At 36.6% G+C, this 26,826-nt stretch overlaps 1 protein-coding gene across 2 annotated transcripts; it reads left to right on the plus strand.

Moving 5' to 3' along the window:
* LOC138698323 (uncharacterized) lies at window positions 1-26,803 on the plus strand. 2 transcript variants are annotated; one of them, XM_069824162.1, is made up of 3 exons: window positions 4-157; window positions 7,849-7,898; window positions 23,251-26,803. In XM_069824162.1, exon 3 carries the CDS (start codon window positions 23,300-23,302, stop codon window positions 24,689-24,691), a length of 1,392 nt encoding a protein of 463 aa, XP_069680263.1. In that variant the 5' UTR covers window positions 4-157; window positions 7,849-7,898; window positions 23,251-23,299; the 3' UTR covers window positions 24,692-26,803. The 2 variants fall into 2 exon arrangements, with proteins under 2 accessions (XP_069680262.1, XP_069680263.1); XM_069824161.1 differs by lacking the exon at window positions 7,849-7,898 and having other exon boundaries at window positions 1-157.
* The last annotated feature ends 23 nt before the right edge of the window (window positions 26,804-26,826 follow it).

Consider the following 26,826-nt stretch of genomic DNA (forward strand, 5'->3'; position numbering starts at 1 on the left):
AGAGCACCTTATGCAGCTGAGTCACGCTCACAGCAACGTTATCTGGCGATAAAACCGCGGCATCAACAATTTGTACAGTCACATGACGCGGCTCATCTCACGTAGAAGGAAAGTGTGAAGCCTCACTTTATTTCGTCTCTACATCAACAAAATTCAGGTTAGTATATTATTTAAATAGTATCCTAATGTTCTGAGTGTTACCATGGAAGCTGTAATAATTGTGCTAGACAAAATTTTACGCTAAGTGCTAAAAGGGATAATTATTCCAAATAGTGATTGACTTGGTTACCTACCCGGTAGGTGGTTCTCATTATGCGGCCCGCGAGCCGCATGCGACTCTTGAACTAATACAGTAAAACCTTGGATTACGAGCATAATTCGTTTCGAAAACGTGCTCTAGTCAATCTAGAGCATCCACCAGCCACTGAACGAATATTGCACACTTTTATCACTGCCAATGTGGCGCTATAAACCAATTTTCGATACTTTTATCACAACCACAACACATTTCAAATCTTATTGTACCAAATATAGAGAATTAGGTCAATCTGCAGTTTCCTATGGCCACTACAACGGACTCCTTACGAATATTCACACGTTTATCACTGGGATTGTGGCGCTGGAAATCAATTTTGAACACTTTTGTCACAGCCACGACACATTTCAATTTTCATTGTACAGTATATATGCAATTATCACTACAATGACACAATAATTCTTGCAGATAACACAGAATCAACTTAGGAAACGTAATTAACAGAGTTGCAGTTTCACTTCACTTCCACTAGATGACTTTTGACTTCCAGCAGATGATAGGCTATAGGTGTAGCAGGGATGCCAATATCGCCAAACGAAATGAAACTAATGTGAGGAATGTTACAACAGGTGTGCTAAACGTGAGGAATGTTACAATAGGTGTGTAGTACGTTAGGTTAGGTTAGGTGTGTAAGATTATATGAATGGTTACCACAGTTGGCGACACTGCAATCATTCTCCCACTCCACCTCAAATAACGTCACAACGACGAAATATGGCCGCCTTCTTCCTTCAAGTACGACGATTTTCCTATATAAGTAAGGAACCTATTTAGGGCGGGTTGGGTGGGACCACAGCTCTCCCAGTGATCACATCGAGTTTCTACTACTCCACACTACAAAACTAAGGTATTTTCAGTGTTTGATTTTAATTCCCTATACTGGCAATACCACATTCAAGATTCACCGCTTCTTCTTCGAATTAGTAGTATTAGTACGATCCCCCTCCACTAGATAGAAACCGACACGATCAGCAGAGCCGGCAATACATGAAAACGAAATGATACTAAATGTGAGGTATGTTACTACAGGTGTGTAATATGTGAAGGTTAGGTCAGGTCTGATTAGGTGTGTATTATGTGACTGGTTATGTTAGGTTTGATTAGGTATATAGTATTATGAGAAAGGTTAGGTTAGGTTAGATTAGGAGTGTAGCGTACTATGTTGGTAACACTGAAACCCACTGTTACGTTTAAAAAATATGGCGGTATTCTTCGTTCACGTACGACGATTTTCGTATATATGTAAGGTATGTATGTAGGGTTGGTCGGGTGGACTTACAGCTCTCTCAGTGATCACATCAGTTTCTACTAATCAGTACTATAAATTCAAGGCATTTTCAAGGTATTATTTATTTATTTATTAGTGCTGAGACATAAGAAAGATTCACCCTTGCTCTTAATCCAAAACACTCGCATATAAAAGCGACTTTCTGCATAAAAACTATGCACATTCAGACTACAGTAATTCGTTTCCCAACCTTTTATTCCTATAAAATACAGTATATTTTGGTGAAGATTACTTATGTTCCACGCACTATAGGAACTTGCTAAAATACTTTGAAAATGCCTTGGCTGGTGATTGGATTTATGGTATTAATTAGTAGAAATTGATGTGATCACAGGAGGAGCCATAGGCCCACCCGACCCGTCCTAAATACGCACTTTACTGTATAATATGAAATTCGTCGTGCGTGAATGAAGAATACGGTCATATTTCGTTAATGTGACAATGGGTTTCAGTGTCACCAACATAGTAATAATACTACACACCTAATCAAAGCCAACCTCTCACTTAATACTACACACATAATCAAACCTAACCTAATCTGCCACATAATACTACATACCTAATCAAACCTAACCTAATCTGTCATATAATACGCACCTAATTTAACCTAACATGTCACATAATACGACACATCTGTAGTAACATTCCTCACGTTTAGTATCATTTCGTTTGCATGTATTGCCGACCCTGCTTCTCGTGTCGGTAGCCATCTAGTGAAAGTGGATCGTAATTCCAGGAATAAAATATGGCGACTTTCATAATAATTGCATTTAGTTCGTTCAGTGTATGATTTGTGATATATTAAATGTGTTAATGCAGTGATAATTCCATGTATACAGTACAATAAGAATTGAAATGTGTTGTGGCTGTGATAAAAGTATTGAAAAATGGTTTATAGCGCCACATTGGCAGTGATAAAAGTGTGCAATATTCGTTCAGTGGCCGGTGGATACTCTACATTGTCCTATAATTTAGGTAAAATTCAATATAATAATGAAACACAAATTATTTACTGTATTTTGTTTTTAAGTGTCTTTCACCTGTTTTACTGCTTAGTAAACTTCTTGAATATTTAAAGAAAATATTTCCACTATCACAAACGGAATACTTCTGACTGCCTGACTGACAGGAATCTTTTGCTTTGACTAAGAACCTATCCAATGACATCTGCTTTTGCTTCGTTTTGAGGGTATTGTGGAAATGTGACATTGCGTTGTCGTTAAACAGATTTATCGCACACACTGCTACAACCTTATCAGGGTGGTGAATTTGAACAATATTTTGTACTGCTTCCTACTTCTTACACACGTCTTTAATCTTATTTGAAGCAAGGCATTCGTCCGCTCTTTTGTCCTCTTCCTCAGACGAGATCCCCTCCACTGCACCTTGCTATTGCTCGCAAGCGAAGCATGTTACATACAAATAGTGCTGCTCGTATTGCAAGACATCGCTCGTTTATAAAAAAAAAAATGTGTCCTCATTGTCCGCTCGTTTTGCAAAACACTCGCAAACCAAGTTACTCGTTATCTAAGATTTTACTGTATTACTTTTACTACTATTTTCTGAGAATTATTTTTCAATTTCTGGGTGAAGGTCACTTTTGTATGCGCCACTATAGGAAATTGCTGAAATACCTTGAAAATGCCTAGGATTTATAGTATGGAGTAGTGGAAATTGGATGTGATCACTAGGAAAGCTGTATGCCCGCCCAGCCCACTCTAAATACATACCGTACTTGTATAATTAATTATTAATAATTAAAGAAGTGATACTTCTGTATAATTCATTCTCTATTTATAATATTCTTTTACCTTTAAAACTAAAAAGAAAAGGTATTTTACTAACAACTTCAAATTAGTGGAACTCTGAAAATATTGAGATTAGGATACATGTTTATATGACATAAGCTCCATAAGTGGCGGTAAATCCTCGTGAATGACCCTGTATATGCAAACTTAACCGTAAGTAATGTCAATAATTTCAGGGGGTTATTATTTGAGATATTTCAAGCAAAAACGTTTAATACAATTTTGCTCGTTTTTGCATCCTTTTCGAGATAATTTGTTTTACATTAAATATTTCATATCGTGTTTAGGGAAAGCCATTCATTCAATTCTGAATGTGCGTAGTTAATTTAAGAGAATAGTATATTTTGATAATACATGACTGAAAACATTTAGTTTTGTACTTTAAATATGCAGAAATTTGATCCGAATAAATGTAACGTTCGTTCTCCAAAGAAATTTTAAAATGTTTCATTTGTTAGCATCACATTTCTGCGCATTTAAAGGACAAAACTAAAATTCTTTGAGTAATTTGTTATCAGAATAGAATGCTTTCTTAAATTGACTAAGCATATTCAGTTTTAAATCAATGGCTTTCCCAAAACACGCTAGTATTTTAATATAAAACAACTTTTATCTCGAAAAGGAAGCAAAAACGAACAAAATTATATTAAACTTTTTTGTTTGAAATATCCCAAAGAATACTCCGCCTGAAATTAATGACATTACTTAAGATTCATAGGCTATATCGGCTTTGTGCTCATTTACGATTTGGTTTATATGTAATAGTTTTTTGGCAGTCTTCCTTTTTCCATTTGGTGAATATGTTGTTTCCCATTTTCCCTTCGTTTATCTTTCCATTTTTTATTTATTTCTTATATTTTCAATTCTATTACAGTTTCATTTTTAATTTCATCTAATGAAGTGGATCCTTTTACAGCTCTTAAGAAATTTCCTTTCCGCTATTTGGATTTTTTGTCTTTTCTGCTTCCTACTGTGCTCCAACCACGAGAAAGTCTTTCCGGGATGAAACACAGCGGGGTGATGCTGTAAATGAATGTTGATGTCATAAGATGTCATAAGGTCACACACGTGGATACTCGTTTCTCTATTGGCTAGCTCTCACAGCACAAACAATAACATTGACACACATATTTATACTACCCTAGTTACAAAATTAGATCACTGTTAATCTCCTGGTCTTTTAATCTCTCCATACAAATGCAGGAGAGCACATGGTTTTTAAACTGACGTTATAACGATAACATTATCTATCTACTTCGCTCCAATAGATGACGCAATAGTAAGCACATTCCTTTCACGGTTGATCTCCTGGTTGGAAAACAGTACATGTCCATGTTTCTGGTGATAGAGTTGCCATTACCTTGTAGAATTTTATTTGTATCTCTTTTGTATTTTTCCTTTCAGGGATGTTACTCCATATTGTTGTAATTTATTATCTCTTAATCTTCTTTTCATGTTATGTTACATCATAGATATTGGAAATGAGACACTTTTTGCGAAATATTCAAAATGATTACTGCAGGAACATACTTTTTTTGTTAAATATTTATTTGTAAAATATTACACGAAAAGAAATCTCATATCAAGCCACTTAATTTAAAATGTCATAATCTATTATGAATGTTTTAAAAATGTAATATTGTAATGTCATACATAGTCCATTATGAATGCTTTAAAAATGTAATATCGTCTTATTGCTTGATTTGTACTCAGCACAGATTTTCTCCGTTTTGTTGCGCAATGACAGATGTTACCGTTGTAGACGCATCAATCATTCGCCGTCTTCTGTATTTTTCCTTTGCTCTGTCTCTCTCTTGCTGCTCGTTCAGTCCTTTCGGCTTGTCATATCTGAACAGAAAAGCAACAATGCATTCTTCAACAAAGTTTAGTGACAGAATTATAAATACTAACTAGTGGCTTGTGCAGCAAATGCTGCAAACTAAGTTCATTAGACGTTCAAATAAACATTTTTCAGATTTATTTTCAATGAAGAATACCAGATATTCGGAAAGTTATTTGCTTCCATAACAATGAAAGATACTCTCTCTCGAGCCAATACTGAAGAGAACCACGCATATAAATATCTACACCACACCGCCATTAAATATATGAAAAAGACCCAACCCCACTTGATTAATAATTATAAAAATATTTGATTTTTAATAATATTATTATCTTACGTAAGTTTTATAGCTTTCAGTAACATATACTATATATACTATATAGCCGCCACTCAGTAAAATATAGAAATCAAAATCTAAATTAAGTTATTCTCTACATCTACTTATATAACCCCAAAACGTTTCACTTTCATGTCATCAATATAGCATTAATATGTATAATTAATGAAAAATAGTCACATCATGGCATTAATTACAATTATATTTCATTTCTAATGGTAATAATGTCATCAAACCACCTCAAGTGTTGTAGTTTTTAATATCCAATACACAGCTGTACCCAGAAAAATACACACCACAGAATCGAACCTGTAAATTATTTTTAATAAGTTAAGTTTTTAATAACCAATTTAATTTGAGCTCTAAGTATGTCAGCATTCTTGCAGAACATTGCCTTCGTGTAATATTGTTTACTGTAGTATGTGTTTTGTTTTATTCTGAAATGCAACACGGCCGACTTGATGCTCGCTTCGCTTCTCCTTTACAAAAAAGCGAAGGAAATATTAAGTAGGCCGTGAATGCTATTAGCTAGTTCTCAAAACTGACGATAGATGGATTTTGGAAAATAGGAAAATTATGTTTAAAAATTGACATTTCACTAAAAAGTACTATTTTTCCGAAAAACTTTGAGTTCCAAGCTTCAAAATGAGGGGTCATTTGTTAAAATCCGTCCAGCCGTTTTCCCGTAATTTCCATTACCAGTTCAAATTATATATATATATATATATATATATTTATATATATATATATTACATATAAATAATTGATATGATTTAAATTGTGCATGTTCTAATACTTGAGAAGTGTTCAAATAGACTATAAGTTTCATTTTAAGTTTGTAAGTGGTAATATTTTTGGTACGGTACTCTCTTCATAATTGATTTGATTTCACTTATAGGCGGAGAGAGAACCGTTTCCTTGGCGGGAGGGGGCAAAGCAAAACTGTAGAATCCCCATATAACGGGGTTACGGGGGACATCATTTATCTCATAGTTTGATCGTGGTACAGTATATCGGAATATTACTATACAGAGTGATTCATTATTACGTGTAAATACTTTTTGTGTGTGTAATGTAGAGGTGAAACTAAGACTAAAACATTCTATACAACTTTTTCTTAAAACCTTTAATTCCAGAGTTAACGCCATTTTTCGTGGAACTTGCGCTCCCAAACAAAGAAAGGATGACACGCCAAATGTAAACTAATTATTACTTTCGTACAGTGCATTTGGACTTCAATACAAAAATAACCAAAGTCACTAAATCCATATCCTCGGCAGTCCACTTATGCACGTTTTGTGAACTAAAACCAAGCACAGTAAAGAATGTAAAGCAAGTTATTCTTGACTTTACACATTTGCACAATTCTTAGTGTAATGCATGTTCACAAAGTGCTGTCCTTCCTCAACTTGAAGTCCAGAGGGTTCATGTCCGGTAATCTGGCTGGCCAAGGAGTTGGCCCTGTGCGGCCTATCCATTGTTCTGGATACGCAGCATTGAGATACGCCCTTACGTTGCGGCAGTAATGCGCAGGAGCACCGTCGTGCATAAACCATAAGTTCACTCGCGTTGCAAGAGGGATATCATGTAGCAAACCATGCAGTTCGCGTTCCAAGAATGCGCGGTAGATTTCCCCATTCAACCGCAGAGGTGAACTCGAGGTCCGAGTAACTGATTCCCCACAATACCACACCAAATGTGTGGGAGAACAGTAATACTTATGCAGTTACTACGACGTAGGTGCTATCTACTGGAACTCTGGAATTAAAGGTTTTGAGAAAAAGTTGTATAGAACGTTTTAGTCTTAGTTTCACCTCTACAATACACACAAAGTATTTACACGCAATAATGAATCACCCTGTATAGTAATCATATTCCGATATACTGTACCACGGTCAAACTATGAGATAATGTAATGTATCACCCTGTATTTTCGAGAGCATGTTTCTTACAGTGTTACATCCACATCCGCGATGTTTCGGACCGATTTGTAAGGGACTTGAACTGTAGGTCTGCTGCAAATTATAAAAGGGCATAATTTAAAACAATCTCCCTATTTTTCTCTGTCGTACAGAAACACATGCATACATCAATAAAACTACGTAACAGTGCTAACAGAAACTTTTTTATATGAAGCTTACCTTACTAAAGGTATCATATGAAATATAAACTCTAATTATTTTATTTAATCTCGTCTTTAAGTTTACACATTACACCGGGATCACTTTTTATTTTTTCTGCATTATTGTGCTGTAGGGCCTACGTTTCTCCAAGTGGCAACCTGAACACCTGTAGACTTCTAACACGTGAGTACAGGCTGTTACAAAAGAAACATGACACTGCTTTCATTCCTCAAATGAGGTATAGAAATTCTTATACATTCAGAAATTTAAAATAAATAGGCCTATTATAGTCCAGACACATGATATGAAGGCATTAATTAATCATTTTAAGTACAGAAACTTAATCTTAAACAAAAGCAAAAAAAAAAAAAAAAAAAAAAAAACACACACACATACACAACACATCTAATCACCCTACACAACACAAACATGCTACATTCAGGACAATGGTACACAGATTACTCAACATACCCATGAGCCAACAACACTACAATGAAGAAGTGAACACAATCAAATACATAGCACAAGAAAATGGTTACAACCCAAACATAATAGACAACATCATAAGGAAGACAAAACAAAATCTCAACAAACACAAAAACACAACGAAACACAAGAACACAAGAAATACAGAACACAAGAAATACATCACACTAACATATGAAAACAAAAACACACACAAGATCGCATCCTCATTCAGAAAACAAAAATACAACATAGCATACAGAACAGAAAACACACTACAAAGACATCTCAACACACAAACAAATAAATACAATCACACAGGCGTATACAAACTCACATGCAATAGTTGCGACAGTTTCTACATTGGACAGACAGGCAGATCATTCCAAACTCGATACAAAGAACACATTAACGCAATAACCAGAGGACACAATACATCTACATATGCCGAACACATAACTAATGCTAACCACACATACAATAACATAAATACAGACATGGAAATCCTACACATACAACCCAAAAACCAAAAACTCAACACACTAGAACAATATGAGGTATACAGACACACTAAAACACACCCTGATCAAATTCTCAACACGAGATCAATTTCAGAACACACACACTATTTGACACCACATTTCAACATTTTTCAACAATCGAACGTACTTACACAACGGGCAGCGAAGTTCGAGAAGATGCCGAGATCTAGTAGGCTCTGAAGATGGTGTGAAGAAACACCGAAACAGCTGTAAGCCGCACATGCTTACACAATTAACACGAGTAAGATCGCCATTTAATCAATTATTTTAAAAAAATCTTTTGAATTCAATATTTTCTAACGTCAATAGAAAAAAAAGTTTAGACACGTTTGGGGGGCAGTGCCTCCCTCATGGGCCCCCCCATAACTCCGCCTATGAATTCACTAATAGGAAAGCTTAATTTCGTCGGCACTGCGATAATGCAGATTGATCCTGATGAACTGTGTTAAAGTCAGCATAATCAGTGAATTAGGCTAATCGTGATAAGCATAGTATGTTTTTTTTGCAAGTTACAGGTTATTTCAGCACTAATCTCCGCGGCAAACTTCCTGCATATGACCTTCAGCGACTTCACAGCGCCCACGAATTACAGGAGTGCAGCATTGCCTAATAAAGGAATATCGCTATCAAAAGAGACGTTGGCGGTCGGACATTTATTTAATTCTGAAATTCAGTACCTTGCCAGATATAAAGAGGATGCATTTATTTATTTATTTAACCTGGTAGAGATAAGGCCATCAGACCTTCTCTTCCCCTCTACCAGGGGATTACAACTACAATATTAAGAATACAATTACAATTATAATTACAATTAATATTAAATTTACAAATACAATAAAAATCAAAGTACTAAAAGATTAACTGATTAATAATAGCTAGATAGTTCATTGTAAAAGTTAAGAAGAGAGAAGCATTTCTTTTATTAAGTAAAAATTAAACCTACTCTACGCAGTAAGAAAATGCTTAATAAGCTTGCTTTTGAACACTACTAAATTCCGACAGTCTCTGATGTCACTGGGTAGGGTATTCCACAAGCGCGAGAGCGAGATTGTGTATGATGATAAATACGATGATGTCTTATGTGTTGGTATGGCTAGTACGCGGCTATTTTGCGTGCGTGTGAAGAGATTATGATATGATGACAGGTAGCTGAAACGGGAGGCAAAGTATACTGTTTTCGCTGTAAGAAAAATCCTAATGTAAACACAAGCACGTGGCTGTCACACCTGTGATTGGCTCACAGTCGAAACACTCATACGACGCAGGAAAATATAGTCCGTATTTGGAAACTATCATCTTGTATTATTTGAAAATAAAAAATTGAATTCTAGTTGCTAAATACAATGAAACATATAACTTCACCCATCTATGTAAAACGATATGTAAAAGAAAAGCTACTTTTATATGTTGTTATGTACTATGAACGCGGATGAATACAAACAGTAATACCGAGGTAGTCTGTTCTTGTAACAAGCTGGCGTCACTTGAGCTCGTAGTTGTTCACGTAAGCACGAGGTACTGAAGTATGGCTTCTGCATCCTCGGTGTGTTTGGTTATTAAATATAAGAGTAGAAACTCTCTCAAAAGCGGAGAAAAACAAATAGTCTTAAATGTATGTAATAAGTTATGTGAGTTTTATTTAGAGTAATTATGAAGTAAATGTTTCCTAAGCAAATTAATGCATAGTAGTGAGGTTAGGCCTACTTGACGAGTAACGGGAAATGTTTAACATGAAACAATGTACAACAGTAGGCGGGAGCATGTACTGAGAATCTATGGCGTCAAACAGCGTGCTATTGTTTATATTAGGATTTTTCTTACAGCGAAAAGATTATAGGTAGGTGTAGAAGTGTGAAGGACTTGGAAAAGGAGAACAAGAGAATGAAAATTTCTACGTTCGTTAAGCTGTAGCCAGTTTAGAGTTTGGAAGGATGGGGTAATGTGGTCAGCGCGACGGACATCGCAGACGAAGCGAACACAAGAATTATGAACACGTAATTATTGCGACTGGTTGACATTGAGGTCAGTGAGTAGAAAATCACAATAATCGAAGTGGGGCATTACTAGTGTTTACACTAGTATTTTGTTGAGTGATAGCGGAAGGAATTTTCGAATGCTGTTTAAGGAATGTAGTATGTAAAGCACTTTTTTGATAATATGGGTTACTTGGTTATTCCAGTTTAAATGCGTATCAAAGTAAACTCCAAGGTTTTTAACACAGGAAGCAAAAGGGATTATTGTGTCGTTTATAAGCACGTCAAAAAAAACCGTAATTTAGGACAAACCGTTCCCTCTGTAAAATTATTACAACAATATGGGTTATAGCGCAGTATTCGATCTTAACGCATCCCGAAAGAATAGCGCTATTGTTTAGAGAGTCTTGAGTCCTTCGACAAAGCGAAAACGGTCGTTTAACTTACACGCAAGAAGATCTTGCCACGGTAAGGTGCGCGAACCTTCGGAAACGTTCGGGTGCACTCGACCTCGCTTCGATTCGATTGGCAAACTGTCGACAGTTCTCAGTCGTCTGCTGGCTTGATGTTTCGAGTGAGATTTATCACAGCGCATGTAACGTAACCTAAACCTAGTTGCAGAGTAACTAATAACATGACATTGTTGAAAATACAGAAGCACGAATTCTTTTACACATAAAATCACTGAATGAAATGACAAAGATGTTATAAGAAATATGTAATTGTTGAAAATACAGAAACACGAATTTTTTTACACGTAAAATCACTGAATGAAATGACAAATATGTTATATGAAATATGTAATTGTTGAAAATACAGAAACACGATTTTTTTTACGTACAATATAAAATCACTGAATGAAATGACAAAGATGTTATAAGAAATATGTAATTGTGTAATAATTGATATTTGACGTTGTAATAAAACACTAATACTATGTGATTTTATTAAAATGTTCCGATAACTAGGGTACTATGGTCTGTTTATTTTAATCTGTATATACTCCTTATGTTATGAGCGGAGCCTGTTTCGTTTTCACAAATTTATGAACGTTATAAATAATTCCCTAGTTTGACTGTGTAACGTTTTATTAGCACTTCCTAATTTAGAGCGAAACGGGGGGCATTGTTAAGTACATAGAATGTTATACAGAACTCTGATTTTTAACAAACACACTTTGAACTACATAAAAACTCCTGATATTAGGAATAAAATGCAGAATAAGTAATGCAAACGCTAGCTTCTACCCGCTCTGCACAGCAACACTCCACGATACGAACAGCTCAAGACCGCGCTTTCGAATGCGCCCTGTAATCAGCATTAGGTGATTCATAGCAGCCCTGTAACGAGCATGGCGGCACGAGGACCGAATATCGTTCTCTGCGCATCAGTCAAATGGGCAAGCTTTCTTTGCGCTTCCTCTAAGTCGGAAACCAGTAAAGATTTTGAGTAGCAATAACTTTTAGAAGTAATTTCCATTCTTTTTCAACATTTCTCTCACTTTGACGCCTCATCTAACGTGGAAAACAAGAAAAAAAGTTTGCCGCTTACTAACTTTTGAAGGTATTAATGTATATTTTGAACAGATCACTACTTCGAAGTTACTATTTTTTCTCTGTTTCTTAAAAAAAAAAACCTTCGAGTTTTTTTTTCCATGCTTTCCTCAGACATTCAGCTATCATTCATAAAAGTTACAGCGCGATTGATTATCTCAGGATCTACAACGTGATAAATAACGCAGCAGAAACTGATTTCTTCTTCCCTCTGGCTCCGGTATCGCTGTCTCTCTCAAGCTAAAATAGCTTACTGTCGAGATTGCATAAATGTTTTTATTACAATTTTTTCTTTGACCTCTTCCGAAATGAAACTAGCCAGCAATTCCTTATTGAAGTAGTTCTTTTTGTTTATTAGCTAGCACTTTCCAGGCGCAATTGAATTAGTTATATTTTTTAAGTTTGAAAGCACATTATTCAGAATCTTTCGGGACCTGATTGAAGACAAAAGGCTTTCCCTGGTTTTTACATACAGGGAGACAAAAAAATTTGGCATTTTGAGTTATTTTTAAGTGTATTTAATTTGAAGATTCTTGTCTGGAATAATGAAGAAGGCCATGTGCAAAGAATGGCACGAAGAGGGCCATGCTGAAACACTCATTATCTTCAGCACGTTTATATTAACATTTCGATCAAAAATGGAATAACAATTATAATTTTCTTGAATGTTATATGGAATACAGTGCCCTTCTTAAAAAAATGTTTATATACTGAAAAACAAATGCACACGCAAAGCGCATCCCTCAAATACACGCGCGCTATCTGTTAGTGCTAGTTCTCAGCGGCAAATCTCCTGCATATATCGCTACGGCGCCGGCATGGCGTTATAATCACAGTTTAGTATCGGTATATATTCTCGTACTGCAGATTTTCCCATTCATCTTTTAAAGGGAATCGCACAGTGTTACAGAAGTTTACGCTATTATTTATTGTCAATTAAATTAAAGTATGAGGTAAGAAAATACTGAATTATATTAAATTATATTAGATTATACAAAATAATTAGGCCTATTGGAAATTTATCCTTTAAAGAGGTGGAAAAATTCAAATATCTTGGAACAACAGTAACAAATATAAATGACACTCGGAAGGAAATTAAACACAGAATAAATATGGGAAATGCCTGTTATTATTCGGTTGAGAAGCTTTTGTCATCCAGTCTGCTCTCAAAAAAAGCTGGAAGTTAAAATTTATAAAACAGTTATTTTACCTGTTGTTCTGTATGGCTGTGAAACTTGGACTCTCACTTTGAGAGAGGAACAGAGATTAAGGGTGTTTGAGAATAAGGTTCTTAGGAAAATATTTGGGGCTAAGAGAGATGAAGTTACAGGAGAATGGAGGAAGTTACACAACGCAGAACTGCACGCATTGTATTCCTCACCTGACATCATAGTAACATTAAATCCAGACGTTTGAGATGGGCAGGGCATATAGCACGTATGGGCGAATCCAGAAATGCATATAGAGTGTTAGTTGGGAGGCCGGAGGGAAAAAGACCTTTGGGGAGGCCGAGACGTAGATGGAAGGATAATATTAAAATGGATTTGAGGGAGATGGGATATGATTGTAGAGATTGGATTAATCTTGCCCAGGATAGGAACTGATGTCGGGCTTATGTGAGGGCGGCAGTGAACCTCCGGGTTCCTTAAAACCGTAAGTAACAGAAAACCAACAAGCAGAAGAACGTAATCAACTACTGTATGTAGCATATGACATAATATAGCCCTACTACATGTTGTGTTGCATGGAAAGCTCCTGCCATCTAATGGTAAAACTTCGCATAAGATATCCCTATAATCTAGCCCAGCAGTCATTAGCACAGAGCACCCTCGGGCTAGCGTCTCTTACCAGCGGATAAGAGAATGCACTATGGTGCATCCGTGGTTGCTGGCTGGTACGCTCTCTTCCTCCTGCTGCAGGACGGGGCATATTACGATTCACCGCTTATCCTTTACCCATTTCAACGAGTGCTGACGACCACTGATCTAGCCTATTTTTGCATTGCAATATTTTGCATATTCTCGCACTTTTTAGAGGTGTATCCCCGTCTTTATGTCCCCGAGTTGGAATGGGAAATATCCTTTGACAATTTCAAATACATGGGATGCTAAACGTATCCTTTGTTATAGGTCTCGCAAGCTCGGAATCCGACGGAAGGAATACGAATCAAACAGTGCGATAAGGAAGAGCGGGCGACAGGAAAGGTCACGAGATAACTTGAATGATATGCAAGAGTACAGTCGGAAGAGAAATGGCATCGATAGAATCAGTCTTGCGTTGTGATAGTTACGTTACGACTTCAGAGCCTTTTCACACTAGGACACTGGTGACGGTCACAAGTGACGGTCACTGACGGAAATACATTAGTTTGAATTGGAGCGTTCATACCGGGACACTGCAGTGTCTCACCCAGTCAGTGTCCCAGCAGTGTCTCGCCCTCTACACATGTGTCGGATAGGGTCACTGTGTCCAGACCAGTCACTGCCCGACATACATTGCTTTGAATTGGAGTTTTCACACTGGGACACAAATCACAGGACACAGCTTGCAGATTGCCAACAGAACATTCACTCAGTATTCGAGCACAGTGAAACTAGTCTATCCAGCCATGAGTTTAGATTTGATTAACACGGAAGATTTTATAAGTGAAATAGAAAGTCGACCTGCTATTTGGGATGTCAAAAGCGATAACTATAGCAATAAAGTGGTGAAAACGAATGCTTGGCAAGAAATTATAGCTAAGTTTGTGCCTGATTTCAATGAGAAAAGTATGAATGAAAGAAGCAAAATTTGTACCTAAGTTGCATATTTTCTTTTCCACCGTAAAAAATTATAAATTACATTTCATATGATGCTAAGTAACGATATATGGCAATATGGTTTGTAATTTGTTACCATATTAATTTACAATGGAAAGTTATATTTAACAATACGTAACATTTAGCATTGAAGTACAACTATACACATCACAACTACAATGATAGAAAAAATAAACTTAAATGAAATGTTAACAAACAGTAAGAATAAAAGCATTCGAGATATAACCGTATAAAGGAATTTAAAAATGGATATCAGGCAAAGGTAAACGTGATCAAGGATGAGAATGGTGACTTGCTTGCAGACGCTCATTCAATTCTGAACAGATGTAAAAACTGTTTTGGGCAACTACTAAATTTAAATAGGCCAAATAGAAATGATCGGGACGAAATTCAAAACAAACTGCTGAGACATTTATACCCGAACCCACACTTTCTGAAGTCGGAATTGCGATAGAAAATCTGAAAAAGTACAAGTCTCCAGGTATTGATCAAATTCCAGTAGAATTAATACAAGAGGGTGGAAGTGCATTATCTAGCGAAATTTATAAACTTGTACCTGCTATTTGGGAAAAGGAAACTGTACCAGAACAATGGAAGGAGTCCATAATTGAACCTATTTTTAAGAAGGGGGACAAGACTAGCTGTAATAAATTCCGAGGAATGTCACTTTTGTTGACGTTGTACAAAATTTTGTCCAATATTCTTTTGAGAACATTAACTCCATATGTAGATGAAATTATTGGGGATCATCAGTGCAGTTTTAGGCGTAATAGATCGACTATTGATAAGATTGTTTTGTATTCTGCAGATATTGGAGAAAAATGGGATTATAAGGATACAATACATCAGTTATTCATAGATATAAAAAAGGCATATGACTCGGTTAAGAGAGACATTTTGTATAATATTCTTATTGAATTTGGTATTCCCAAGGAACTAGTTCGATTAATTAAAATGCGTATCGGTGAAACTTACATCAGAGTCCATATAGGCCAGTTTCTATCTGAAGCATTTCCAATTCACTGCGGGCTAAAGCAAGGAGATGCACTATCAACTTAACTTTTTAACTTTGCTCTAGAATCGCCATTAGGAAAGTTCAGGATAACACAGAGGGTTTGTAATTGAACGGGTTACATCTGCTTTTTGTCTATGCGGATGACGTAAATATGTTAGGAGAAAAATCCACAAACGATTAGGGAAAACACGGAAATTTTACTTAAAGCAAGTAAAGCGATAAGTTTGGAAGTAAATCCCGAAAAGACAGAGTATATGATTATGTCTCGTGACCATAATATTGTACGAAATGGAAATATAAAAATTGGAGATTTATCCTTCGAAGAGGTGGAGAAATTCAGATATCTTGGAGCGACAGTAACAAATATAAATGACACTCGGGAGGAAATTAAACGCAGAATAAATATGGGAAATACCTGTTATTATTCGGTTGAGAAGCTTTGTCATCTAGTCTGCTGTAAAAAAGTCTGAAAGTTAGAATTTATAAAACAGTTATACTACCGGTTGTTCTGTATGGTTGTGAAACTTAGACTCTGACTTTGAGAGAGGAACAGAGAATAAGGTTGTTTGAGAATAAGGTTCTTAGGAAAATATTTGGGGCTAAGAGGGATGAAGTTACAGGAGGATGGAGAAAGTTACACAACGCAGAACTGCACGCATTGTATTCTTCACCTGACATAATTAGGAACATTAAATCCATATGTTTGAGATGGGCAGGCCATGTGGCACTTATGGGCGAATCCAGAAATGCATATAGAGTGTTAGTTGGGAGGCCATAGGGAAAAAGATCTTTGGGGAGGCCGAGACGTAGGTGGGATGATAATATTAAAATGGATTTGAGGGAGGTGGGATATGGTGATAGGGACTGGATTAATCTTGCACAGGATAGGGACCAATGGCGAGCTTATGTGAATGGCAATGAACCTCCGGGTTCCTTAAATGCCATTTGTAAGTACTTAAGTAAGTATTGACATGTAGCAACCACAAATGTTGACATAACATTTATAGTAATCTTTCTTATACTTTCCAACAGCTCATGAAGAGCAACGATGAACTTACCAGTGACAGTTTTATAATATTTTAAAATATATAATATACTACTACCAGTTAAAATCTGTCAAATATGCTCAAAATAAAAGAAAATAAAACAACAGTAAAGTAAGAGAAAGTTTTTCATCTGATGAGATAGCTTTTCCTTAGTATTGTGTCCATTCCTGTGATTTCTAGCAGTGAATATCTGTGTAATGAACGTTTTTTCTGCATCCTCCTCCTGTTCTATAGCAGTAACGACAAAACATCCTAACTCGAATCCATTTTACTAATTAATCACAAATTGCTTTATCAGAAGCTACTAACTAATCAGTTGGCAATACTAGCTGTGTTCGACACCAGTGACCCACGAGTGTTCATTGCAAACACCGGTGACCGTCACCCGTGACCGTCACCGGTGTCCCAGTGTGAAAAGGGCCTTAGTTGTTCTATTTCATGTGAATGCGTGTCTTGTATCGCACTGTATTAGTATTTCATTCGTAAACATACGTTGCGCGTTTAATTAGCTTCGAATTTTTCTCTTGCTACGTTCTTTATTTCCACAGCGATGTCCTCATTTGTTCATCTTCTTGGAAGAGGCAGTATTTCCATCGGCTCGCACCTCCCCCTCCCCCCTTGGCGTGCCTACATACACACGTCAAAACAGACAGCAGGGCCAACATTGTTTTTCGGTAATCGTTTCTTGCGCGAACTATAGTAGTTGCTGATACGTATTGTTAAACCATGTGTTATCTTTTAGGCCTGCTTACACATGCAGTGTTTGCCAGACTATTTTGGTCGCATTATTGTTACGGAATGATTGTCTTACTCGTCATAGACGCACATCGACCTAGGAGCTACATTAATGAACGCAGAAAATAACTATCGACAGAATGGATACTAAATTTTATGTCCGTGTGAACTCCCAACCTTAAACAAAAAGAAACTACTCTTCTGTTATGGGAATTTATACCATGTTGACTTACAATTTGTGATATTTTACGTAATTATTGCGTAAAAGTAGGACTTACATAATTATTGTTTGTTGAATCTACAATTTGTTTAACTTAATTACCCATAAAATGAATGATACTATTAAATATGGCAATTTGTGTCTTTCCATAGTAAAATCTCCTTTTCCGTCTATAACCTGTGGTGTACCTGACAGCCATCACATACTCAACTATAATAACTGCCAATGACGAAACAAAACAGTAAACATAGTTGTAGGCGAGCGACTGTTATCGCTCACAATCTTCGAGGACAGTCGGTGCAGTATGCACAATGATACATCATCACCGTTTAAGATCTATCTGAAGTGAAGTACTGCGACATGGAAAATCCAGAACGCAAACTAGAGTCCGATGAGATGGAAAATAAACAGCTAATAAATAACGTAGTGCAATAATAAATTGTGCAAGGAGGAAAAGGGAAAGTTAATTCAATGCTGTGTTCCATTTATCATAGAACCGAAGCATACAATACTTACTGTTCCGTTCTCAGATTAGTCAATAGCAGCACACACAGACATGCACAGGCATCTCCCACAAGATCGGAAATTGTAGTTTAATCGAGTAATACTTCATAAATAAATAAAATGCTTACTGGCCCGGACGTTGGATTGATTTCTCAACGCAGCCGTGTGAAGTAGTAAGCGAGTCAGAAAGTCAGTTGCGCAACAGTAGACCTATTAATACTAAACTTGAGTATTCTGTATGTGAATGACAAAAGTCTTACGATTCCCTCGCCCTTTTGATGCGCTTCGGAAATGAGCTTACATACAGCTTCACTCGTTGACAAGGTACAAGGACGAAGAAGAGATAGGAGTTTAAATATTTTCAAGTACCTGTGACAACTAACTTTTGTCGGTGATTTTGTCATGCCGATAATTATACGGATGGTATCCAAGAACAGTGAAATGTGAATACGATTTTTGTAATCTCTATGGTGAATGCAACATATCGGTGGTTTATACTGAAAAATTCAACATATCATGTAAGCCTTTACGTGCCATTAACAACAAAATTTGTTTTAGGCATTAGGCAACGACTGAAAGTGCTGCATTATTTTGCTTCTACAGAAGGACAATAAATAATGAAAACAGTGTGACTTTTGTAAGAATGTCCACAATCAAAATGCACTGCATTATTGCGTACCACACTGCTGTGGCTTCTTGAAATTACTCTATGAACATTAATATTTCATAATTTCAAGGAAAAAATTGTTCCGGGGCCGGGTATCGATCCCGGGACCCTTCGATTAGCGCACGAATGCTCTACCGACTGAGCTACCCCTAACCCGGTCCCGGAACAAGTCATCCCTTGAAATTATTCAAGCCTGCTTCACAGGGAGCTTCTACTACTTGAAAGCCAGATTCGCATTAATATTTCAGTAAGAGTCACGAATTACAGTGATGAGCTGCAATTAAGCCGGCACTCGGTGTACGTATTTCTTGACGATAACAGGCTGAGTACTGGTATTCCTCGATGTCAGAATGGCAGTCTCGATAATACGATTCTCGTAATTGGCGTTATCGGCCCGCTAGTATCGCCTACGAGAACGATTGGAACTAACTAGGAATTCCTTGAATACGAGTTAGCAAGTACAATCCCTAGTAAGGCTCATTTGAAAGTGTTGTGTTAACATTATGACATATTAACTGATAATGACACACCATGTGCCTCAGGGAAGCGAGAGTAAATGAGTGTCCAGGAGGACAAGAGATCAAACCTCTATGGCAGTGATGTCAAAGCAAGCGCATTTTTCTGACCTTGACGTCGTGTGCGGGCAGCAACCGCTAAGTATGGAAAGAGGAAGGGTTGTGTATATGAATAAGCAACCTGTTGGATTAAGAAAACAGTGCAGTGGTGCACAAACTTCAAACGGAACGTGAAATTTTATGTCGTTATTTTTATATGGCTTCTTTCTGTTTAATATTATCTATATTGTCTGTAAAACAAAAGTACTAACACTGATTTCTCAATATTGCACTTATGTTTTAAATCTTAATAACATAATAGAGAGTTAAGAAGGAATATTCACTTAAATTCCATAGTAGTATAATATTATACTGTAGACTATTAAGTGGATGAAACACATCATTCATAAAAAAAGTGATATTCCAAAGAAAGAGATTGAGTATGACATGATAAGTTGGAATTTATATTGATGGTATCTTTAGCCTTACAAAAGTAATCAATAAACTAATCAAAACAATATTACAGTACAAAGCAAAGTTACCTAGGCACTGTATCTGTTTTAAGTGTAACTAATATTACATAACAAAACTCTTATCGCATTATGCTTTTAAGGTGATATTTGTGAGCAACTTTCTATCATCAGAATATTAAATTATTTTCTCGAAATCCGCTGAAGCTATAGAGCTGACATTTTTACAGAACATGGCCACGTATCTTTTGCTTATGATGTAACAGTAGTTGCTTTGTTAATTCATTTCCTTACAAACAATTTCCATGCGAATATTTTCATAATTTTCAATACACTATCTTCAGTAATACGTATATACGGTATATTAGATTTACGAAAACATTCTGTAAGGCTACTAAATAAATATGCCTATACCTGAAAATTTCACTTTTCTATACAAAAAGTTGAGAAAATATTTCTTTTGAATACAAAAATCAAACTTGTGAAAAGTGAGCATTAAAATTAAAATTTACATTCTTATAATGCACTTATACTTCTCAGGCAAATCTAAAAATTAACATGGATACAGTTTTAATAAGTTCTCTTTCCTTTATCTATTGAATCAGTGCTGGCCATCCCTGAATATAGCTCGACCAAGCAGCATATACCACCTCTTTCGTCTGTCTCTTTCCTTTCCGCTGTAAAGCGCTCAAGCTCTCCTGGGCTCTAAAGCGCGCGCTTGCTCCTGTGGGCATCAATTGACATGCCTGGCCTACGAGAACGATCGGAACTAACTAGGAATCCCTTGAATACGAGGTCGCAAGTTCAATCCTTAGTAAGGCTCATTTGAAAGTGTTAACAATTATGACATATTAACTGCTAATGACACATCATGTGCATCAGGGGGGCGAGAGTAAATGACCCTCTATGGGATGTATGTATGACACTTCACAAAATAGACATCGTCGACATTCAAGAAATGTTCAAAACAAACCATTAACTTGCACCATGAACACCGAATGATATATGACGCGCCACAGTGATCACAAAGGTTCGCATCACCAAGATCGAAGACGAACTTCTTGGGAGTTATAAACCGTTCAGGACGTTCAGCTAGGTATCATCCTCTGGATGTTTGTTTTTTCCGTGTCTATAAAACATCCTGTCTTCAGGATGTGATGTCAAGATGTTTTATAGACACGGAAAAGAACCCAAAACTTGAACATCAAGAAACAAGCACTGGAGCACTGTATAATACCAACGCTACTCTATGGGTACCAAACATGGTCAGTCACAGGAAGAGAAAAACTAAAACTACAAAGATGCCAGCGAAAAATGGAACGTAGGATCACTAAAATATCTCTCAGAGATAAAGTGCCAGCCACAACAATAAGGAAGATGACAGGCCTACAAGACGTCGTGATGGCAGCTCAGCGACTGAAGCGGAAGTGGGGAGGCCACGTGAGCTGACTGAACACGTCGAGATGGATATATGTGACAACCATGTGGGATCCAAGAACGGGGAAGAGGACAGCGGGAAGACCGAGGGCCCGATGAAGCGACTTCTTCAGGAGGGAAGCTGATAGACAGTGGACAAGAACGGTGACATGCAGAACAACATGGCAGATGCTCGGAAGAAGATGGACAGACCCTAAGTTTCGGAAAGTGGACTGACATCAAACATCTGTTATCAGTACATAATCTCCAGTGACTGAAAATGGACAAACATTAGAGAGAGTAAGTGAACAATCGTTAAGCATGAGGGTAATAACTTTTTTTTAACCAGTAGGATAAAGTTGCCTAATTCCGAGATACTCTTAATCCCGTGATACTTTTTTAAAATTGGATGTCAGTCAAAACTTTGATATTCGACCATAGCGCCAGACATCTTTCTCGAAAGAGTGCATTTTTCACCTATTTTTGAGACATCGGTGAATTTCATAGCAAGATACCCAATCCCATGATAGTCAGTGAAAGAAACGTATCACGGAATTAGGCAACTTTACCCTGCAATAGAATCGTCAGGAATAGCTCCCCAGGCGAGTATAAGGAGAGCTCACCCTGCTTGATGCAGGAGGCCGTTGCCCTAATGGGATGTAATGGGCTTATTTATTTATTTATTTATTTATTTATTTTTAAAACACATTATCGCACCATCTGTAGCTACGCCTTAAAGGATAGCCAATTTCACGATAAACTCCGTGACAGACTTTCGCATTCGGTTGCATGCCATCACATTCCATCAGTTCTCGTCACCACGTTATACCAATATGATTCTATATGCATTCTTTAAGGGTGGATACCTAGCTGAACGTCCTGAACGGTTTACAACTCCCAAGAAGTTCGCCTTCGATCTTGATGATGCGAACCTTTGTGATCAGATGGTGGGTCATTAGCAGCTAATATTTTTTCCTGTCATTGTTAACACAACACTTTCAAGTGAGCCTTACTAGAGACTGCACTTGCGACCTCGCACTCAAGGGGTTCTTGTAAAAGACTGTTTGCCCGTCTCTACTTCACAGAGTATGCAATGTAATTTACATGACACTACGTACACACTATTCTATTTTTAACTATTCGTGTTTTACTCCAAAGTTATAGTTTTCTTTGGTATTAGTAATTTATTTTCGCTTTAAATATTTATATCCTTTCTTATGGTCTCCTTCAGAATTCCCTTTCTTTTCATTCTCTTAATAACTTTCTCTAATATTCTGATTTCTAAAGAAAATTCAGCATTTGCACTTTATAATCTTTTAAACTACCTTTTTCTTAATAACGTATGGAAGGTGGATATGAAAGTATTGAAGGATTTGTAGAAAAAAAATGTCATGGTAATCAAAAATGTTCAGAATATTTATTCCAGTCGCATTCTTCGATACGTGTCTCACAATATCTATCTGAAATTGAACGCCAATCTGTCTTAAAATCCAACACATCAAGTGGCATATTAATATACTGTATTGCTGTGCTAATAGTAACTTTTCCTTCCGCAGAAGCTGAATCATAAAGTCCACTCTGTCTGCTGCATAAAATCGCTTCAAGATGTCTTCGCTATCAATGGAGCTCGACCAAGGACTGCTACAAGAGCTGGAGTGTCCAGTCTGCATGGAAATTATGAAGCCTCCAATCATGATGTGTGAGAATGGACATAACATCTGTCCTAATTGTAAACCAAAACTCAATAACTGCCCAACCTGCACGAAACCTTTTTTACAGATACGAAATTTAGCCTTAGAGAGTCTCTCCAGACAAGTAGGTGATAAAAACTTGAAATGCCAATCCAGCAAAGGACCTGAAATATTGAAATGTCCTTTCGCTTCTCTATCCAAGGAGGAATGTTGTTGGAGTGGACCTATAACTGGATTAAAGGATCACGTTAAGAACGTTCATAACAATGGTAATGACACACACGAAGCACATGGAGTTTTTAATGTGATCCTAACAGGTTTGGCACCAAAACAGCATTACCGCAAGGCTGTGTTGACACTGGACAAATTGTTCTACTTATACTGGGAAATAAGGGACGGAAACTTCTACTGCTGCGTACTTTGCGGTGATGTGCAACAAAATGCGTCCAAATACACATATAAATTTGTAATAAGTTCAGATACTGGTGAAAAGAAAGTTTCGATGTCTTTTCCAACTCTAAGCATACTCGAAAATATAGAAGAAGTTCTTCAATCAGGCGACTGTGTTATTCTTAATTATAACACAGTTGTGAAATTTCTCAACACAAGTTCCTTTTTAGAATGTGAATTTGAAATTTCAGCTTTTGAATCAGATATTAATGATACAGAAACCTGCAGCGAAGTATCTGTTGGCGTGGATGTAGGCCAGCAATATTCTTCACGGCACGAGTCGAGAAGACATCGAAGAGGACGCAGATATGACATGGAACATAAGTTTGGAGTTTCTGATGTCCCTTCGTATATTAAACCAGGTAGATGTGTCCATGGCAAAAGATCAAGACACTGCAGACTATGTAAATATAGTAAATATGTTCAGAATGCTCAAAGCGCATCTGTTCCCGAAACAGTTTCTGTACCTGTTCCGGAGTTTCATTGTGCACCGAGTGGTCAGGTGTTAAGAAATGATACAGAAAAACAAGAACATGTTTCTAAACTTTATCCCAGTGCCCCGTTCGAAAAAGAATTTATCCAAGACCCAAACATTCATTTTGCACAAACACCTATAAATGAAAATAATGCTTATGGACAGAAAACATATCATTCAACCGCAAGTTCACTGGCCAGCAATTTACCTACGAGTCAGAAAGATTCAAATCTTCTTTCGGGGACATCTTGGAAGTGCCAACTGTGCGGCCAGTCAGCTCCCGCTGTCCCTACTTCACAACCAGGGCTTGGATGGCACACTTCAACAGCTCCAACCGGATCGAAGTGGACGTGCAAGATGTGTGGTCAAATTAGACAATGAAAAGAATGGTGCATTATTATTTGTGTTCAATCCATAAGGTCTTCCTTTTCCTTACGTATATCTACACACTTACAGAGCACAGAAAAATTATCTAGAAGGACCATTTAGGATAACAGGTGAGATCTAAACAAACGTATTTTATTATGTAAATAAACACAGAATTGCTCTCCGACCATACTATAGACTATTAATGTGTTTTCTGTAGGGCGTACTTATTTAACCAAAAACTACTATGAGTATTAATGTTGTATTCGTTTTATGGTATATTAAAATACGTTATACAGGGTGATTCACGAGGATTTACTGTCCTGTACGGAGCTTATTTCTGAAGACATTTTGAGCAAAAAATGTCATATAAACAGAGTTCCTATTCTCAGTATTTTCATAGTTACACCAATTTAAAGTTTGAAGGTAAAAGAATAATACAAATAGAGAATGAATCATTCAGAAGTATCATTTCTTTAATTGGCAAGTATTATGAAGCTAAAAATGTGCTGTGAAGTTCTTAGTTGCTTCGTACAGACATCTTTTTCTACTTTTAACTAGAAAATTACATTATTCTTACGCACTTACAACAACAATTATTACAAATCACACCACTTTCACCGACTTAATTATTTGCAGTTCAATTTCGCATCCTAATTTACAGCCTTGGAGAGTTTACAACACATTTTAAAAAATGTCCCCGTCCGCTTGAGTAGCCTACACTTGGCCGCACGCTTGTGAACGGCACTCGTCGCTCTACGTAACTGCATACGGCTTCCGTAGCGTTCGCGCTGGCTGCTGACCACGCTGACCAAGATTACGCGTTCACAGCAATGCGTTCCAATAACGAAACGTAACTCTGTAAATATCGAGAATAGGACTCATATTTATATGACATTTTTTGCTCAGAATGTCTTCGGAAATAAGCTCCGTAAAGGACGGTAAATCCTCTTGAATTACCCTGTATGTACGGTTACCAACAAAGTACAAAATTGTAACCTCGAAGCAAAAATTTACTCATGATCTTAAAAATGTCAAAATGTCATCTGATACCTGCTACATCGCCTGCAATATGAAGAGCATGATACAGTTTGTCCTAAATTAATGTATGTTAAATGTGCTTTTCAGGTTTCCTCATAAGTACAAATACAGAGATATCAAATCCTCTCACCTGCATATCCCGGACACAGCTCCAATGCATTCATCTACAAGAAAATCAGCACTTTCCATCCTTATTTATACGACAAAACATGCCTGTTTCCCGTTTTCATCTCGCATATTAACTTCAAAGTTTTTACAAATAATTTTTCTGTGCTATATATACTTCATGCCATAATAATTTTTCTGTGCTATGTATATATGATTCCATGACTCATATTGTTAGAAAACCCATATACTTTTTAAGATACGAACTATGATAAGAGGGCAATCCTTCACTTAACCCGATAACATACTATCGAAGATTTCTCTCTCTCTGTGAATATTTTTATTAGACTAAATGGCTGACCAAATATGACATTCCCATTAGATGTTTGGGGATATTACATACTGGTGGTTGGAATTGGCAGCGCGATGATGGATAATAGGTAGAATGTAGTTTATGCTAACCAACGGTTACGGTGATTGTAATATTTTACCCAGAGAGAACCTAACCAAATTATAGTTATTCAGTACTGACTGTAGTTACATCGGCATTTAAAATAGGTTTCTTTGTGGAGATGATGTAATTTACTCGTACTGTTAATTATCTACTGGCATTTAAGATGTATCTCATAACTTTTTGGACGTTTCAAATGTTGTCCTGAATTCTTTTGAGATCAGACACATAATTGTTGCAGAGTTTGTGTATGTATACATTATAATCTTTCTTTACAATAGTGTTACTTAAACACAACTATAAAGATGTTCCTAAAGTGACAATTCAGAACCACAGACTCAATCAGAAGGCTGTGTAGCTGAATACAAATTCTGAAAGTTGCAAAGTTACTGTTCTAATTAAGAGAAAATTAATTTTTTGTAACTATTCCATAGATAGATAACACAACTGGATAAATGATCCATTATGAACGTACAATTTTTGTAAAAATATAAGTTGCTTTTGAAGTAAATTAAACATTGTAAAACGAATATAGTATTTTTATTTTCACTTC

The sequence above is a fragment of the Periplaneta americana genome, chromosome 4 (assembly GCF_040183065.1).
Source record: "Periplaneta americana isolate PAMFEO1 chromosome 4, P.americana_PAMFEO1_priV1, whole genome shotgun sequence".
Classification (NCBI taxonomy): Eukaryota; Metazoa; Arthropoda; class Insecta; order Blattodea; family Blattidae; genus Periplaneta; species Periplaneta americana.

Excerpts from the sequence above, each read along its gene's own strand:
- LOC138698323 (XM_069824161.1), top strand. The coding sequence starts at position 23,300 with ATGTCTTCGCTATCAATGGAGCTCGACCAAGGACTGCTACAAGAGCTG.